Genomic DNA, 16549 nt, shown 5'->3' on the forward strand with positions numbered 1-16549 from the left:
ACAATTAGAAAGGCCTCGTCAACTAATTGTTAAAAATAATTTAAAAAAGCATTTAGAACAATTACCGAAGTTGTTTTCTATATACAATAGGGTATGAAAATGTATTTTTGTCAAAATGCGGAAGGTAGATTGAAGTAACTGCCAACTATAACTGTATGAGTAGGGTACCTATTTGTGATGAGACTCAAGTTTTCTTTTCTTTGAACTGTTCAGCAACTGTTTTATCTGAGACAGGGGGGGGGGGGGTCGGTAAAAGGAGCCAGTTATTAATTTATTCCGGTTGTCGAATATAACCTCTGCCCATACTAAGTCACAGGAACTATCTGCTTCGAAGTCGATTGTGAGCTTACATTATTTTTCCTTAAGTTGTCCTCCTTGTTTCTGTTGTAGTGCAGATAATTACAATTACGGCTTTTCCCTCCAGAACATAAGATGCTTTCTCTGTAACCCCGTAAATACCAGAGCTAAACAATGTAGAACAACAACGTACGTTACAAGCGTAGCATTCTGTATTGCTTCATTTCCTTATTTCTAACATTTTAAAATTGTAAGTCGACTTTAGATGACATGTCAATCATAGATGTTCTTATCTCTATTTAGTGAACGTGTTTTCAATTATGTTTTGAACATTGTCCCGCTACACTTTATTAACTAATGTTTTTAGAGAGTAAATTAATATGGAGTATGTCGTTCTTCTTTTCAAAGATTCACAAACCCATTTATTCTTTCTCTATTGTCTTTTGGGTGTGCACTTGTAGTAATTAAAGTAGGCACAAATGCAGTGATCAAAAAGAAATGATTAGCGTACATTCGCATTCTCGTTTCCTCGTTCCTTTCTTGTTGCTCCCATACCGATGGACTGTTTCTATCGCAATCAGTAAGCGTGAAAGAAAGCTACCGTACAGACAGAGGAATCTATATTTATACTTGGCAGAAATAATTAGATACTGACATAATCGTCGGTATTGATTTAGTTTCCCAAAAGTTATAAATATTTCGATTTCGGAAAAGAAGCTCTGTATTTGGCCAAGATGTCGAAGAAGAAGGTCCCTTACGTACTGGTTGTATCGAGTAAGATGTGGAGACGGCGGTTTGAAAGCGGACAGAGGTAGTGCGGGGAAGGGCGTCCCTTACCCGAGGGATCGCTACTCAAGCTACCTGGCGAAGGGGCAAGTGTGGCAAATGTCCGGCGTGGCAAATGTCCGGCATGTTATCTATTGGATGCGACCTTTTTTTCTCCTAGAAAGTGAAATGCAGGATAACCTTTCATATAACTGCTACCAGGACAAAATTTGATTTCAGAATCAAGCGTATAATGTAATGCGTTAAACAAATAGGGGAACGTGAGTTATTTTCTGAACGAATTTAATCCTCTCGTGTCCAAATGAGTTAGCCCCGGCATATTAACCATTAACTACATAATATCAAGTTCACAATGCGTGCTTTTTTAACACAACGTGTGCTGCGCTGCTACAGGCCGGTGGTGGTGACATGTTTCGATCATATTACTGCGTTGTCTTTTTTGGGCAGTTAAATCAGTATAAGGTTCTAAGGTTTTCAGCACGTTGAGTTAGCGAAATGAGTGACACTCATCGAAACATCACGTTATTTCGACGAACTTATCCGGCCGTATACATGAGAACTTTTCTATTGGTGTGAGTGAATACTATTTATCAGAAGCTCCCTACGCTGGGGTGAGCTTAGCCACGCTACGACAACACGGAAGTGACGCACCAACATGCACCTTTCCCTTTATAAGACTTCCATGCCTCCCGCTACGTAGTATCGACAGCGGGACTCATATCGCAGGGCGACAGTGAGCAGGAACGCGGTCGGCGGAAAGCGACAGTCTGGGAATCTGCTGAGCCGAGATTGCGCGGAATGCAATACTGCGCGCCGTGTTTCTGGCGCCCCGTCGGGACCCGGGGGAGGCGGGCTCCAGACGGCGGCGTTAAAGCCGACTGGCAGAGGCGCTTCCAACCCGCCTACCGTAGCACAGCGTTTCATCTGCCCAATCAAGCAACTTTATACCACACTGAAAACGAGGTAACGTCGCAGTCGTATTTTCCTTCCAATAAATTATCAAAACCACGGCGAAGTATTTCCGGAAGTGCTGAGATTTGCTTTCTTCAAATTTGGCGTAAAAACGTGTATGATTGACAAAGATTTTCCACCTTTCCTTTATTGACTTCGTGTTATACCAGTTCTATCATGATTAATAGCGAAAACTGATATGATAATAGAAGCAATACCTTTCCAGTAAATGTTCGTATGAGTGATATTTGGTAAGTGTGATTACGAGCCGCCACTCACATTAGTATTACTGTCATTGGTAATGCAAATACAGGAGATGGACAGCAATATGGAAACACCGCGAGAAATGTATGTTTTGAACATAAATTCAGATGACAGCGAAGCCTGCAGGTTGCGCTGTTGTATTTGACCACGTTGGGCCACCCCCTGTGGACGAGCGGTTCTAGGCGCTTCAGTCTGGAACCGCGCGACCGCTACGGTCGCAGGTTCGAATCCTGCCTCGGGCATGGATGTGTGTGATGTCCTTAGGTTCGTTAGGTTTAAGTAGTTCTAAGTTCTAGGGGACTGATGACCTCAGATGTTAAGTCCCATAGTGCTCAGAGCCATTTGAACCATTTTGAACTTCTGGTTAGAGTCAGGAAACACTGCGTGAGTTAAGTGATGATATGGACAGACACATCGTGGTATTCCATGGAGCCCATGGGTACTCTAAAAGATCGCATTACTGTCAGAGATTATGTGAGTATTTTGGCTGATCAGGGCTATCCATTGTCCAATATTTATTCCCTCATGGTGATTATGTGTTCCAAGCTGTTCACACAGCTCTCATGTCCGTGTCAGCGATAATTCGTCCTGGCGCTCACAAAAGCTATCTCCCCCGGCCACCACAGTCACCAGATCTTAGTATCATTGAGCTGTACTTTGGAGGGAAGAGTGCGTGGCAGCAATGCCCCTCCATCATCGTTACCTGAAGCTACCAGTATTTTGCAGGAAGAATGGTAGAAGATTTCCTTGAAAACTACGCAATATCTATATTTATCCATTCCGAGACGACTGGAAGCTGTATGGAATGCCAGTGGTATTTCCTACACCGTATTAGCCGTGTCAATGGGTTGTGTTTTCAGTGTTCCCATATTTTTGTCCACCACCAGTATATTTGAAACGTTAACTTTCCGATTACGTCGCCGTGTAACTGGGCTTTAATTTCAACCACAGACTACATTTCAAAAAAGATACAACACTACTTCAGCACGCTACATCCAACAATTTACTGTACATTCTTACCTGCTGAAGGTGTTCCACGGTTCGTCCTGGCATCTGGATGGAATACTGAACTCGTCAGTGCAATAAGTTACAAATCCTTCCGAACACCCCAGATCATCAGGTAAAGCTTGACGAACCTGCGACCGTAGCGGTCGCGCGATTACAGACTGAAGCGCCTAGAACCGCTCGGCCACATCCGCCGGCGAGGCGACTTGGGGAGAGGTCCCAACCTTTCAGTCATTTTAAGATGCACATCGATGTTACTTCTGGCGTCACGGTGAGGATCGGCTCCAAGAGTTTTGGGCCGGATTGTCTGAGGAATGGATATAATGGTTTTTTGACATCCTTCGCAACCGAATCAGTGCATGCACCCAGGGCAGACGAGCTGCAACGTCATACTGACTGTTATTTACTTACTTACTTAACTTAAAAATGATCAGCGGAGGCAGCCAGTAACATTTACGCCGTGAATGGGGTTAATGCCATTGGACAGAGCACGACAAGAAAGTGGTTTTCTCGATTTAAGGAGGATCGTTTTTACATTAGTGACTCTCCATGTTCAGAAAGACCTTCCGAGTTTGATGAAGATCGTTTAAACGTATTAATCCACAATGACCCACTTCAACGTATTCGAGAACTGGCAAAATTGATAACCTGTGATCATTCCAACATCGTTCAACTTTTTCATGCAATGGGTGCGTGGGTACCACATGCTCTAAGCCAAAATCACAAAAATCAGCACTCTTGATAGGCGGATTATGCATCACTGGATCTTCAGCACTTACGTAATGTGTGACAATACGACAGGCCATTTAGTTTTCTGAATTCACGATGGCCTGTTTTTATGCTCTGTCGACGTTGACACTTAAATATTTTAGTAAACAAAACCATGCATGTCCATCAGGACAAAATAGTATTATTTAACGTCCCATCATTAGAGAAGGAACACAGGTTCTGGACGCACACTCCTGAGGTTCAAAGATACTATATCAGAATTCTTCTTAACAGTTACTGTGTGAGACCAGAGGTGGTAGGGGAGGGGCGGGGGAGGGTGAATTAGAGTCCTTCCGAATGCAAGTTCAATGTGCAAACCACTGCGCGTACTCTGCCAGGAGGTCATACGGTGGCCTAGCTTCGTCTGTACACCACAGCAGCATATAAATACTTTACAAGCAGCTAAGGTGTAACCTACAATTTTATAGTTCTGTCGTTGCGTCCTATTGTCCTTATCCTTTGAGTCTCTCTGTTTTCAGCCTGCTATAGGCATGCATTAAAAGACATGTACCAAGAGAAGTGGCGTAGCGGTTACAAACTAGACTCGCATTCGAGATGACAACGGTTCGAATCCCCTCCCGGCTATCCAGATCCATGTATTCCATGACTTTCCTGAATCGGTTAACACACATGTTGGGATGGTCTGTTCTAGAGGGCAATGCCGATTGTTTACCCCTTTCTTTCGAAATTCGATCGTGTGCTCTGTGTCCACAGTCCCAGTGATGACAAAGTCATGTTCTCCTAGCAATCATATGCCTTCGAAGAAAGGGAGAAATCGCTGTTAACATCTAGCTGTCTTATTTCTGATGTATTTGAGGATACACTTAACTGGAGATGAAAATTTCAGTTGTCCTTTAGCCTTGGCGACGATCATACGAACATTTTCATAAATTACATGGGATTTCATTTTTTTTCCAACGCACAGTATGTAACCTCATCGCAGTTAAAATTAGACGAAATTATCATCTCTATCCACCTACATACTCCGCATTTACTATACGGTGCGTGGCGGAAAGTATCTCGTACCACCTCTTTCCTGTTCCACTCGCAAATGTAGTGAGAGGAAAGCGTCTGTGTCTATGCCTTCGCACGAGCCCTAAACTCTCTTGTCTTTGCTCTTCGGTCAGCCGCAAATTCAGTTTCTCTAAATGTTCTCAACAGTGTTTTGCGAAAATAACGCCATCTTCCCTCCAGCGACTCCCATTTGAGTTCATGAAGCATTTCCACAATACGTGTTGATCTGACCTCCCGGTAATACATCTAGCAGCAGGCCTCTGGATTGCTTCATTGTCTTCCTTTGATCTAAGCTGCTGGGGATCCCCACCAGACTGGCAGTATTCAAGAATGAGTCACCAGTGTTGTATACGTAGTCTCATTCATAGATGAGGCCCACTTTCCTAGAATTCTCCCAATAAACCTAAGTCGACCGTTCGCCTTTCCTAATACGAATCTGACGTGCTCGTTCCATTTTATTTCGCTTTGCAACCCAACGTCTGGATATTATATCGACGCCACTAGTACTGTATTCAAACCTTACAGGTTTGTTATTTTATTCATTGTCATTAACTTACATTTTTCTACATTTAGCGCAAGCTGCCATTCATCAAACCAAGTAGAAATTCTCTCCAAGCCATGCTGTATCATCCTTGAATTATTAAACGAGGATATTTTTCCGTACACTACCGAGTTCTCAGCAGATGGTCGCTTATTGCTGTTCACCCTGTCCGTTAGATCATTTACGTAAATACGAGGGTCACTCCAAAAGAAATGCACACTATTTTTTTTTTTTTTACAATCCATCTTTTATTCTAGATGTTTGGAAGTTTTACAGTGCGTAGATACATCCTTTAGGAACAATATTTTCATTTCTCCACATAATTTCCATCCCTCTCAACTGCCTTACGCCATCTTGGAACCAGCGCCTGTATATCCGCACGGTGAAATTCTGGACCAACCTGTTGGAGCCACTGTTTGGCAGCGTAAATAAGGGAGTGATCATCTTCAAACCTTGTTCCACGAAGAGAGTCTTCCACTTTCTCAAAGAGATGATAGTCACATGGAGCCAGGTCAGGACTGTAAGGCGGGTGTTTCAGTGTTGTCCATCCGAGTTTTGTGATCGCTTCCATGGTTTTTTGACTGACATGTGACCGTGCATTGTCGTGCAAGAGCAAAACATCCTGCTTTTGCCGATGTGATCGAACACGACTCAGTCGAGCTTGAAGTTTATTCAGTGTCGTCACATATGCATCAGAATTTATGGTTGTTCCACTTGGCATGATGTCCTCAAGCAAGAGTCCTTCGGAATCGAAAAGCACCGTAGCACAACTTTTCCAGCAGAAGGTGTGGTTTTGAATTTTTTTTCTTGGGTGAATTTACTTGATGCCACTCGATTGATTGTCTCTTCGTCTCTGGTGAAAAATGATGGAGCCATGTTTCATCACCTGTCACAATTCTTCCAAGATATTGATCTCGATCATTCTCGTACTGTTCCAAAAGTTCGCTGCATACCGTTTTTCTTGTTTCTTTGTGAGCCACTATCAACATCCTGGGAACCCACCTGGCACAAACCTTTTTTAACGCCAACATTTTCAGTATTCTGCAAACACTTCCTTCCCCTATCCCAACGTAGCGTGACAATTCGTTCACTGTGATGCGTCTGTCAGCAGTCACCAATTCCTTAACTCTCTGCACATTGGAGTGTGTGCAGTACGAGGCCTGCCGCTTCGAGTAGAACCCTCAATATTGCCGTGCCCGCTTTCATCACGTAACCTGCTTGCCCACCGACTAACTGTACTGCGATCGACAGCAGCATCTCCATACACCTTTTTCAACCTCTTGTGGATGTTTCCCACTGTCTCGTTTTCAAAATGGTTCAAATGGCTCTGAGCACTATGGGACTCAACTGCTGAGGTCATTAGTCCCCTAGAACTTAGAACTAGTTAAACCTAACTAACCTAAGGACATCACAAACATCCATGCCCGAGGCAGGATGCGAACTTGCGACCGTAGCGGTCTTGCGGTTCCAGACTGCAGCGCCTTTAACCGCACGGCCACTTCGGCCGGCTGTCTGGTTTTCACATCACAGGAATTCTATGACGGCACACTGCTTCTGACGAACGTCAAGTGTAGCAGCCATCTTGTAGACATGCTGTGACGGCGCCACTCACGGGAACAGGTTGAACTAAGTTTGAAAACAAGCGGGAAGGATGTATCTACACACTGTAAAACTTTCACACATGCAGAATGAAAACTGTATTTTTACAAAAATAGTGTGAATTTCTTTTAGAGTGAGCCTCGTAGGTAACACTTCGCTATGTCTGTCCTGATGATACCCTAGTCTCTTATGAACACTCAGTGCTCCGCCTCATTTTTTGTGGTCAAGGGGAATATGTATTGGCTGTGTGCACACAGTTTCACGCAGCAGTTTGTGACTTGTCTCTTCAAAAAGATAACCATTGGACAGTCCTGAGTCTAACATCCCGTACGATTTATGGGCCCGATCACGGTGGAGTTACTTGCTTGCCTCAGCGAGGCAGACAGCCAGCCGAACGTTAGGTGCAACCTCATTCGAGGGGTAATCTGTAACAATGTTAACTCGAAAAGCAATGGAGCATGGTTGGCATTATCGTAAAGATACCCATCAACTGGCGACCCGCTTTTCGCAGAAGCTTCACCAATACCACAGGACGCAAATTAAGAGATGTCTTGCGGCCGACGGCTAGGTCAGAGCTCTCGTTTGAGCCAAATGAGTTTCGGGCCTCAATGTCGCGCAGAGGACGCGCGGCGCATCCCCAGTTCGTCCTTGCTGCCTGCTGACGCCGCTTTTTGTTGTGCGTCAAGGCTGGTAGCATTCCTGCACCGTTAACGCGGCGCTGACCCCGGGTTACGCCACACCGACCTAAGGCGGCACCTTCACACAGATTCCTTATACCGTAGGTGCGGCTAGTCTTTACAGCAGAAGACTATCTTCACAAGGATACATGTATTCAATAATCGATTTTTCATTCTTTGTGAATAAGAGGGTGAATTAATGCGGCTAGTAAATACATACAGGGGTCAGGGATAAACGAGAATTAATATCTCTGGGAATGAGTAAAATTTTTTGAAGACCAGTCCACTTCCTCTTTTATCATTCTTGGTTGTGCAGTTGAAAAGCTGCATGTAAGTGGGTGCATACCGTTACGTTACTCACGCAAAGAATCTAAGAATAATTCCTCAGTTTTGACTGAGCTCTGGAAGCTTACTTTGATGTTTTTGCAACCACTTGTAATTGCTAAGAAACGGACAGTTGCACGCAGTTGTGAGGTGGAAGAGGATCGTATCACGAAGTGTTTTGTTGGGCCACATTAGGATTTCCAGTTTCCTTAAGTAGTCTTCTGTTCATCAAATCAAACTGTTCAAATGGCTCTGAGCACTATGGGACGTAACTTCTGAGGTCATCAGTCCCCTAGAACTTAGAACTACTTAAGCCGAACTAACCTAAGGACATTACACACATCCATGCCCGAGGCAGGATTCGAACCTGCGACAGTAGCGGTCGCCGGCTCCAGACTGTAGCGCCTAGAACCGCTCGGCTACTCCGGCCGGCTTCTGTTCATCTGTATACATTTTTGTTGTTATTTCGTTGCTGCCTCTTTCCGAGCAGACGTCTTCAGCTTCTTGAACCACTGTGACATGTTTTTCTTAATGGACGTGTAAAACTGTGCTTCATATTCATTACTTGAAACAGAAAACAGATTAGTATTTGATGAGGCAGTCGAAGTGAAACATGTTCAAAGTGGACGTGGTCAGACAAGAAAATCGGTTATGCCTTTTCAATGGAAGCCTTTCGACATTCGCGCATTTTATGGGAACCACTGAAAACCTTAATCAGGATTTCAGGTCCGGGATTTTAACCCCAACTCTCCAAAATATGAGTTCAATGTCTTAGCGCTGCATCACCTCGGTCGTTAAAATCGAGTGAGCGCACGAAAACTGTAATTATTATGAATCCGTTTTTCTTGCTTGTGAACTAGCAAGAACATACAGCACTGACGATCGAATTGCATCCCTGTGATGCGTAGAAGAATCAACTGGCATAGATAAGAATGTGTATGAACATACATGTTTTATACAACAAAGTTATGTCTGTTACGAATGAGAGGAACGAAAAAATGAAGCCTGACATGTACTGTGGACAGATCGGAAGTGACATAATTTACCGACTGTCATAGCAGTTGCTGGAAGTGATTTTGGGACACAGAAAAAACGGGATGAGTATGACCGAAAGAAATTTCGCTACCACTGAAAACGAGAGGCGTGTCTTACCCACTGCACACACTTCTTTCACTAACAATTATGTAGCAATGAAGTTCAAATGGCGGGAATGGTGCAGAAGAAATAAAGACAAATGTCCAAAAGGCAGCGACAAGAGAAAATGAGCAAGTCAGCAGTGGGGATGCAAAGATACTGCTGTTGGGAGCTGAATATGAGGAGGTGAGAGCACGAAACAAAGCGAACTTCAACAGAAGCTGTATTTCTTGTTTAGTGTGTTCCTTATGAAATCAAAGAGCGGTACTGAATCTCATTTTTGTAGGGAGGGGATATATTTGTGGTGCCCATACAGGGTCAACTATACGCGGTGGAAAAGCTTATGAGGGTGTTGTTGGGTGGGGTGGGTAGTGTTGAGAAACACTTAAGAAAAAAATTCGACATTTTGCGCGGTTTCCGAGTTAATTAGTATCGAAGTTAGCCAATCAGGGCATTGTGCCCGCAAATTCAAGCGGCCTGCCAGAGGCAGGGGCACAAAACGTGGTCCTGATTTGGTTTCCTAAAAGCAAAGAGCACGATACAAGAATTGGACATGGGAGGGTAGTAGGATCGAAACCCCGCCAAAGGCTGAGCAGTCTCGTGCGCTATCATCTACGCTATGAGAACAAGCGACAGTAATTGTATCTGACGGGGCTGGTTGAATTTGCGCGTGCAATGGGCTGATAAGCTAACTTCAATGCTAACTTAACTCGGAAATGGCGCAACAGAGTGAATTTTTTCTTAAATATTTCTCAGTACAATCTACCCCGCAAAAACCGTTCGAACCTTTTCAGATCTTCCGACTACGCTGTGTATCAATCAGTACGTATGGATTTGTACCTGAAACCACATTCTTTCGAATACGATTGTCCGATGAGGAAATTTGTTTCATCTCCAAGATTACTCTGCAATTCACACGTGTGGGTTTGGCAGAGGCTTCACAAAATCACTTTCAGATTTTTTTCTCGATCGTTGCACTCTCCAAGAGCATGTGGGAAAAATGAACACACATTTCCGTGCGAGTTCCCATTGTTCTTATTTGAATGCGATAATCTCTCCTCTCCATGTAGGTGAGAGTCAACAAAATATTTTTGCACTTTGAGGAGAAAGTGATGCTTGAAATTTCGTTAACACAACTTGCTGCAACGAAAATCGCCCTTGTTTTAATCGTCGCCGTAACTATGTAGGCAGTCTCTAGATTTCTTGCACCTTCTAAGTGTTCTGTCAGTAAAACGCGTTCTTTGGTTAAACTACCCATAACGTATCCTAAACGGTGATGCAAATTTAAGTTGTTCGTAATTGTTTTCCTTAGGTATTTAGGTAAATCTACAACCTGTAAATTTGGATTATCCATCGTGTAACCAAAATTTAACGGTACTTTTTCTTAGTACTGTGTAGGACAATCATACTTTTATTGTTTATGGTCAGTTATCAATATCCACAGCATACAGGTGTCGTTCTTAAACCATTTTATAATTTGGCTTGATTTTCTGCTGACTTTAGTAGACGGTAAACGACAGCATCATCTGCAAACAATCAGAATGCTGCTTTGATTGCTAAATCGTTTATATCCACTGCTTGACAATTTCTAAGGAAGAGACACTGTTGGACTGGAATAATGACAGACAATGATGGACTACAAGAAACAGTGCAAACGCAACACAGTTGGTGTGGTATATTTATAACGAAAAATGGTACAGAGTTCACCGCATGGGGAAGCAGGATAACAGATAAATAGCGTTCACGGTTGACGCAGGTCAGACTCCCGAAGTAATTATCGATGTCCGACACTCGGTAAGGAGGATGCCCCTTCTCTCGGGTTACACATGTTACTCATGCTGGTAACCGAACAGTTATGGAATCCTTGGGCGATACTGTCGTACTCTTATCTCAAGGCGGTTTGTAGTTCTTGCACGGTTCTGGGAGGAGGCGTTTGTTGAGAAACGCATCTGCTAAGAGCTTCCCAGGCATCCGCTGTAAGGTTTTGGCCTGAGGAGTACGCACGCCTTTCCTCATGTTCAATATCTTTACTTTCAAGTGTGACTCCTTAGTGGTCCTGTGTGGGCGGGAATTGTCGTCCATAAACAGAAGGTGTGGACCTATCGCACCCCTACGCAGACGAACATGATCCAGAAAAGTCTCCCTGCTCTATCGGTGGGCTGTAACGGTACTTCAGGCAAAATATGCAGTGGTGTTCAATCACTGTGCATAATGCTTGCCCACACCATAACGCCTAGGATATACTGATGATTTTCACGAACATTCCGTGGTGTTCAACGTGCCGCCGCCCCCCCCCCCCCCCCCCCACACACACACTAACTGTTGGTAAGATCACTTGCCACAGTGAAACGGGATTCGCTACAGGACACCACCGTTGCTGACACCAACCAATATTCTCCATATACCAACGAACGCTTTCTCGACTCTGATATGATTGAAGTAGGATGCCTTTAACAGGCTTCCAAGTATACAAACCAGTCTGAATTAACCGCCACGATATGGCCTAGTGCCGCAGCGTTTGCAAGGTCTGCAGCTATCTGCCTAAGAGTGAGATGTCTGTTCCTTTTCGCCCCTAGGGCTAAGGATCGACACTCTTGCACTGTGTTTTGGCCTCTGACCACCGGCATGCTTTCACACAGCATTTCCAGCTTCAGCGTCCTTTTTTAAGGACACTCCCATTACTGTGGTCACAGTAATAGCACTTTGACCGCCTTCGGGGCGTCCTCGATCGTAAGCGTCCAATGATGCCTAGCAGTTATGTTGCCGTACCACATGGAATGTCGCACTAATCGGTTCCACAATTACCTTCGTCGAACACCGTACTGCATGGACTATCGAATGCATATAGTGTTTTCGTGCACAGGCTCCGCTGCAGTTAACATGTCCCGCCCTCTACTTCTCCTTTTACTATCATTGGTCGGGTACTCCGCAACAACTGTCGCTTAGTCTTTCGACAGTGTCAACTAGTGTAGATTAGGAACAGAGGATGACTTAACATTTTTTTGACAACCCCATGCATCATTTACGTTTCGCTATATGAATTCTCACCTATCACAAATCCAGTTGCACAACCCGAGACAATACTTCACTGGCATGAAATTTCATTAGAAGCCACTTGGAAGGAACGGTGACAAAAACCTTCTGAAAACCAGCTTACGATCCCCGGTTGATAGCACTCGGTACTTCGTTTGAATCAAGGGCCATCAGTGTTTCACAACAACAGTATTTCCTCAAGAGTGCTGTTTGTGTTCAGAAGATAGTTTTGTTAGAACAGTACGTGTTTCAAAATCGCATTACAAATCGATGTCGATGATATTACGGGTTAGTTCTATTTCCTTTCTTGTATGACTGTGTCTCTCGTGCAACTTTCCACTCTTAGGTACAGACCTTTCGTCTGTCGAGCGGTTGTATATGGTTACTAAATATAGAGGTATTTGATCAGCATACTCCTAATGGCACCTGCTATACTGTTTGGACCAAAGACTTCTTGTGCTCAACAACCATGCGTCTCTCAGTTTCGAGAAAGCATGAATAACGACGACGGATACAACGGTCATCTACCTAAGCGACTGGCAACCGTTGTATATTCGTATTGATTCAGCAGTGATGACTAAACGGAGTCCCGTGCCTGACCATAGCAACATTCTTTTCAGAGACACAGTTACATGAGCGTTTGAAGCGAGAGAGGAGCAGGGACTCACCCAGGCGCCGGTCCAGATGTTGGAGCCCAGCTTGAAGACGGGCAGCGAGATGAGGAAGAAGACGCCGGCCACCAGCTGCACGGCGCCCGCGCAGATGTAGGCGATGCTGCAGAGCGCATGCGCCGCCGGCGACCATCGCTGCGTCCAGCACATCGGGCGCCCCGACCTCTGCCTGCGGACAGCACTCAGTCAGCATCCCGCTACACACACACACACACACACACACACACACACACACACACACACACACACACACACACACACTCAAAGTACAAAACATTCCATCTAACTAACGCTGCCGACACTATATCTACATCAACACTCTGGAAAACCAATGTCAGTCAATGGCTAAAGGTAGAATTTATTCCACGAATGTTTGCTTGCGTACATCTGCTGTTAGTGTAAGTTTCGTAAGTTTACCTTTCACTTTTAATGGGTACGCCACGTATATGATCGTGGAGAATGGTGACAGAGGAAAGTTAGTAAAACACGCCCTGCACACCGCTTCTTGGAATTTCTAGTACGTTTTCACGTGATGCTGTGCATCTTTCTTAAAGTTTTCTACTCTTCAGCAAGTCAACCAAACTGGTGGTCATTTCTGCTGTCCTTCCTCAGATACTGCTCGATGTGGCCTGTTCATCCTCTTGTGATCACAAATAGTTGAGCACTGTTCTGGTTCAGGTGGAGCAAGTGTTGTTTAAGCAGCCTCAGGCCAATCTCAGTTTTCCAGTATCCTATTAATAAGCTGAAGCCTGTTATTTGTTTGATCTGCAACTAAGCCTGTGTTTCCGTCCCACAGTTTTCAACATAATTTTACTATTTTCTTAATAAAACGAACGAAAGAAATTAATTGCAGTAAAGACTTGAAGAGTGCACATAAAAGACGGAATAACAACAACAACTTAAATACAAAAGTGAAATAGCATTTTTTCCGGTACTCAGTCATAACACATTTCCACTATACAAACAAGGAAAATTTTAAAAATCCTTTAAAAATAACGAATTAGAACGAAATGATGATCACAGGAAATTACGTATTACTGGCAACTACCCTCCGTTACAAGAAATGATTATCAATGCATTTTACAACAATGTGCCAGACCGAGACTCGAACTCGGGAACTTTGCCATTCGCGGGAAAGTGATCTACCATCTGAGCTACCCAAGCAAGATTCACGACTCGTCCCGTGAAGACGGGTCGTGAATCGTGCTTGGGTAGCTCAGATGGCAGAGCACTTGTGCGTGAAAGGCAAAGGTCCTGAATTCGAGTCTCGGTCCGGCAAACAGTTTTAATCTGCCAGGAAGTTTCATATCAGCGCATACTCCGTTGCAGAGTGAAAATTTCATTCTGCATTTTACAACACTTTATATAAGGAAAATTATACTTACATAAAATAATTACTTGTAGTATATTGTGCATGTGTGTGTAAACGGTGGGGATCGGTGAAAGTAATTTCAGTCTAATTAGTACAAGTCCGGGGTAATATGAAGTATAGTTACGCTTTAGCTGTGTGCTTAATTTTGCCTCCCAAACCTTGACAGTTCGTTTCGCTAAACTATTTAGTGTGTCAAAGAGTCAGGATTTTTAACGAGGATCTGACTGATATTTCTACAGCATTAGTGCCATCCTTAATTCCAATATCTAATGACAATGTGAATACTTAAATAATTTAACGTTTGCCAGGTATGGAATGGGGTAAAATTATGTACTACCAACGGAAGTTCGCAAAAAATGGTAAGGTTGAAGGAATGTGTCCGATTCAAAAAGAAATGTCTGTAAGCTGCAGTCATCCCAACGTGCTTGAAAATGACCCTCGGATGAAACTGGCCTATTGCACGGAAAACAAAAATAATACAGCCTACTTCGACCATGTTTCATTCTCAAAACACGTTGAGGCTGTGGACCCCAACAAAAATAAAATTTTAAAATGTAATACATTGCAACATATTCGTAGTATAATGTATAATTTATAACTTTCCTTACGCAATCAGCAGTACTGGAGTCATTTTTATACCTATTAAAAGTATAATAAATTCATTAGTGATGAGTATCGTAAAGCCATGAAGTAAAGTGATTAAGTTTGTTGTTTGGATAAAGATGATGGCTCAATACACTGTACTGAAACAGGCTTATAAAACAAATTTTCTAAACGTAGACTGTTGGTAGTCACACCAATAGATACTATGGAGATGCAGCATATCAATAGCAACCTCTTAGACAACTACTGAAAGGGAGTCACCGATATTATCTACGTTCGTGGGCAAAACGAAGTCTTTTCCGTTACGCAGCTGTGTGACCCAAATCTACAAACTAAGTAAAACAGTGAAACTTACGTTAATCTACAAGGCTATATGGTTAGTTAACCTTAATTTCCCTTAGTATATCGTAGTATTTAAGTGTACATCGGAAACGCCAATCCCTGGAGGAAATGTCGAACATATCTGATTACATACACACACACACACACACACACACACACACACACACACACACACACACACACACACACACACACACGTGTGTGCATTTTTCTGTTTTCTGCAGAGTAAGCACGGTCCTCATATCAAATAGCTGGAAGAAAAATGACCAGGGAATCGAGTTTTGTGGAGGACGTAGAAAACTTAGTACATGTAAAATGTATTTTAGCTCCACAGAAGTCTGTTTAGCGCTTGCTGGATATCTAGAGCTCTACCAGTTACGACAGAATGCTTTCCTTACGTATTGCAATCCGATGCACGTTCACCTTGTCACTAACAGACCACAGATCTCGGTGCTTCGTTTGATATAAATTACAGAGACTCTTTTTCCACTTTAACCAACTGTTTTCCAGAAATAGATTAATAAATAAGTCAGAACAGCTCACGAACAGAAACATTTCCTCCATTATGTTCGAAATATCTTATTCTTCAGTAGATCAGTGACAGAGGAATAACAATGAGGTGGTGTTACGAGGGCTATTCCGAAAGTAAGGTCCGATCGGTCACGAAATGGAAACGACTATGAAAATCCGATAAAGCTTTGCACAGATGTGTTGGGTAGTGTCTCTAGTATAACCCCAGTTAGCATCACGTCGCTCTTCTCATTTCTGAGCTCGCAGTGAGTGCGTAAAGATGTCTAGAAAATAGTGTCTGCCGCCAAGTACGGGGGCCTGGTGAGAAATTTCCCCTGAAGCTATGCAGCTAACATTACATAACTGTCGTGCTGTTTCGTCTTCAAGACAATTCTCAGCCGCATTCTGCAGGGGCAATGAAGATGCTCCTGCATCGTTTTCAAATGGAAATGTGAGATTACCCACAATACAGCCCGTAATTGTCTCCCTCTGAGTTTCAGCTCAGGTCACATGAACCGCTGGTTATGAAGACAACATTTCGGCACAAGACAACGAGCCGTAGGCCAGCGTAGAGAATTGGCGGAGAGCACTGGCGGCTGCCTTCTATAGCGAGGGTATGGGAAAGTTGGTACAACGCTACGATACACGTCTAAGTCGG

At 43.6% G+C, this 16549-nt stretch overlaps 1 protein-coding gene across 3 annotated transcripts in view; it reads right to left on the reverse strand.

The window, feature by feature from the left end:
* Positions 1-16549, reverse strand: part of LOC126255078 (adenomatous polyposis coli protein-like) — a 507167-nt gene that overhangs the window by 191138 nt on the left and 299480 nt on the right. For all 3 annotated transcript variants that reach the window (XM_049955366.1, XM_049955365.1, XM_049955363.1), the window contains exon 2: positions 13062-13233. In XM_049955366.1, the coding sequence (XP_049811323.1) occupies positions 13062-13214 (153 nt within the window). In that variant the 5' untranslated portion in view covers positions 13215-13233. The remainder of the gene's footprint in view (positions 1-13061; positions 13234-16549) is intronic.

Source organism: Schistocerca nitens, chromosome 1, assembly GCF_023898315.1.
Source record: "Schistocerca nitens isolate TAMUIC-IGC-003100 chromosome 1, iqSchNite1.1, whole genome shotgun sequence".
NCBI lineage: Eukaryota > Metazoa > Arthropoda > Insecta > Orthoptera > Acrididae > Schistocerca > Schistocerca nitens.